At 35.8% G+C, this 3404-nt stretch overlaps 1 protein-coding gene across 1 annotated transcript; it reads right to left on the bottom strand.

Annotated features, from left to right (window-relative positions):
• Positions 1–477: 477 nt before the first annotated feature.
• Positions 478–2021, bottom strand: LOC128195417 (protein WUSCHEL-like). Its single transcript, XM_052872850.1, has 3 exons — positions 1946–2021; positions 889–1180; positions 478–776 (listed from the first exon to the last, which is right to left on the bottom strand). Exons 2-3 carry the CDS (start codon positions 1160–1162, stop codon positions 592–594), a joined length of 459 nt encoding a protein of 152 aa, XP_052728810.1. The 5' UTR covers positions 1163–1180; positions 1946–2021; the 3' UTR covers positions 478–591.
• Between the last annotated feature and the right edge of the window lie 1383 nt (positions 2022–3404).

Genomic DNA, 3404 nt, shown 5'->3' with positions numbered 1-3404 from the left:
TGCAGTATCAGATTTTCCCGAATTTAATTGTTTTCTCGCGAGGCATGTTTTCCATCCATACAGTTGTGTCAGTGTGTATTTCATCATGTTTTCCATCAGAGGCTTATCTTGAGCCCATTTCTTCGTTGTTTCATGCAAATAATTTTTGAGTTTTACTTTAGTTCTCATCTTTCGAAGTTATTTTCCTTATCTTCCTTCATTATAAATATTTTCTTTTAGTCCTTTTCTTCATTTTTTTTCTTTCAAAGGATTATTTGATTGGAATTTTTGTTTAGACTAAAATAAAAGAAAAAGCATAAAAATCTAATTTCATTTCATCATCGGAGCAGGAAATTACAGTAAAGGTCGGATACACTTATAAGATCTTGGCATCATGATAAATAAAATAAAAATGCATAAAAAAGAGAAAAAAGCAGATATAACAGAAAAGGTGCAAAGTCACAATTAAAAAAAAGCAGCAAAAAAAAAAGAAGAAAAGCAAAAAAAGCAAGGAAAATAAACAAAAGCAAATAAACAATGTTCGTGGTTCGATCACGGGTGATCGTTAAGTTACAGACCATAATATATGAAAATAAAAAAAAAAACAACATTTCAGCGAAAAAATTCCCGAGCTGGTTGCGGTGGTCTGAGGGAGAGCTCCGTCGAGGGAGCTCTAGTCCGGAATGTGAGAAGCATGGGTGGAGCGATTTGTCGTGTGTCCCTGTCGTCGTCAATGATGATCGGAACGGGGAACAAGTTCAGCAGCCTCGGCGCCCTCATGATCACCCAGTCGTATTCTTCCAAAAAAAATAATAAAAGAAATTTTTTTTGTCAATAATAAGATGAGGAGATATTTTCAAGAAAAAAAAAAAAGAAAGGAAAGGAGATGGAAGTGATCAGGGTACTTACCATACATATATAGCGGCAGTTGTGAAAACTGAGTGCCAGTGGGGTCTATCTCCGCTTGCCAGCGTCTGACTCGATTGCCGTGGTTGTTAAACCAGCAGTGCACATTGTATTCAGTGACATCAGCGAAAACCCTTAGTCGAGACGCGATCTCGACGACTTGCGCTCGGCTGGGATGTGTGACCCCATGATTGTAAATATTGGTCATCATTCTGACCTGATCGTCGGTAGGTCTCCACCGCTGACCGGAGTATCTCTCCATCTCCATCTCGCTCATCTTTCCTCTCTAAGTTTTCTAAAACAAAAAAAAATAATAAAAAAAAAGTAAAAAGAACAAGAACATAACAAAAGCATAAAACAAAAAAAGAAGTATTTGCAGTGTTTTCTTTATTCGTTTTTGTTTCCTTTAGTTTATTTTGTCCGATCATTCTTTGTTATTTCAGTGTCCGGTCTCGGATCTGTTTCACGGTCCTTGCAAGAGGGTCCTAAACAGATCTATGTCCTTTTATCCTTGTCCTTTTGTCCTTGTCCATTTGTCCATGTTCGATTCATACAAATAAAATTCTCTTTTTAAGTTTTCTGATTTTATGGGGTACGTGGCGTTGTTCTACCCGATTGTCTCTGCCATACCTTCAATCGAAGGGAGATTAACGTCTGGTTTCCAGCCTATATACCCCTTAAGTTTAAGACAGTTGTGTTTTTAAGTGTTTTGAGTTTTTTTTTTTAAATTAAAAAAAAAAGAAAAGAGAAAGAAGACTCAGAAAGAAAGGCAGAGAAAGGCGAGAAAGAAATAAAAGCAGACAAAGCAGAAAGCAGAAGAAAATAAAGAGCTTGCAAGAAGGGAAAGCAGAAAAGAAAAACAGAAAGGGGAGAGGGGAAGGAAAGCAAAACAGAAAGCAAAAGCATAAAAGAAAAGAAGAGCAGAAAGCAGGAGATAAAAAAAAAGAGCATAATGAGAAGAAAGACAGGAAAACTGAACAAAAAAAAAAAGCAGAGAAAGGAGAGAAGGAAAGATCGGAAGAGTAGGAAAGGAAGAGGATTTAGAGCTTAGAAGACTTACCTGGAAGTGGAAGACACACGGAAGCTCCTCGGAAGGCACGGACGCTGTGGAAGGCGGGGACGGAGGAGCCTCGCAGAAGTCCAGACACTCAAGGAAGAGAGAGAAGAGAGAGAAGAGGGAGAAAGAGAAAGATAGAGAGAGAGCGAGATCGGGAAAATGTCGCTCAGACGCCGAAGGGGTACCCGTTTTATAGCTGAGCAAATCCACTGTGGCTACAGTTCCGGTCGCTGCAACTGCCTGGTGTCGGTCTGATTTCTTTCTGAGTTTTCAAAAAAAAAAATAATAATAAAAATTTTTGAAAATCTGAAACGGGTAGGGTTTTGTTGGGTCGATCCGGCCCAATTCAAGACTTCTTGGATGATCCGATTTCACCAAAAAAAAAATAATAAAACAAAATATAAAAAAAAATATATGATAAATAGAAAATTTTCAAAAAAAATAATAATTGGAGTGATGTAAAATTTGAAGTGTTCGAAATTGTTTTTCATTTGCTTGATAAAGGACATTTTTCAGGTTCATTGGGCCTCATTGTCATGTTAGCCTTCTTTGAACCCATTTCTTCTGAAATATAAAAATGAGTGAAGAATTATTTTGGCATGTTTGTAATTTCACATCACGCCATTTTGTTCGATTTTATTCTTTCTTCTTCTACATTTTGAATAAATCCAAAGAAAAAAAAATCAAAAATATTGAAAAAGGAATAGTTCTCGAGCCCATTAGGCCCAATGGCCTTCGTGGTTTTCTCTCGAGTCCACTTCTTTTGAAAATATGTCAAAAATATTTTGTTTTCACATTTTTGCTGTTGAATGATGTTTTGTACTTTTGTTCAAATTGTCCTGTGTGATTTCTTTGAATTGGTAGTCAAAAAAAAAATCTGAAAAAAAAAGAGAACAGTGCTCGGGCCCATTAGGCCCAATGGCCTTCGTGGTTTTCTCTCGAGTATACTTCTTTTGAAAATATGTCAAAAATATTTTGTTTTCACATTTTTGCTGTTGAATGATGTTTTGTACATTTTGTTCAATTTGTCTTGTGTGATTTTCTTTGAATTTTAAAAAAAAATCTGAGAATGAAAGATGAACAGTTTTTGAGTCCATTAGGCCCCTTTGTCATATGTGGTTTCTCTTGAACCAGTGCGTCTGAATTTATGAAAAATAAAAAATACATGTTTATGCAGATTTCGTGTTTTCAATTCATAATTTCCCTTTCCATTTGTGTGAACAAGTATTTGTGCAAAAAGTAAAATAATGGAATTCAGACCCTTGTCTGAAGATTTTGTCACGATTGTAAAAAGGGAATAGTGTTGGGCCCATTGAGTCTAGTGGTGTTGCAAATTTTTCTTTAGTTCAATCTTGTGAAATCCTCTCATAACAAAAAAAAAATGAAAATGAATTTCTTTTAGCTTGTTCCATAAACTTCGAAAAATGAAAAAATGTTTTCTTGGTCACCTTCTTGTGTCAAG

This window comes from Vigna angularis, chromosome 1 (assembly GCF_016808095.1).
Source record: "Vigna angularis cultivar LongXiaoDou No.4 chromosome 1, ASM1680809v1, whole genome shotgun sequence".
NCBI classification, from domain to species: domain Eukaryota; kingdom Viridiplantae; phylum Streptophyta; class Magnoliopsida; order Fabales; family Fabaceae; genus Vigna; species Vigna angularis.
Note: the sequence above shows the minus strand (reverse complement) of the source record. Positions and strands in the feature narration are given on the sequence as shown.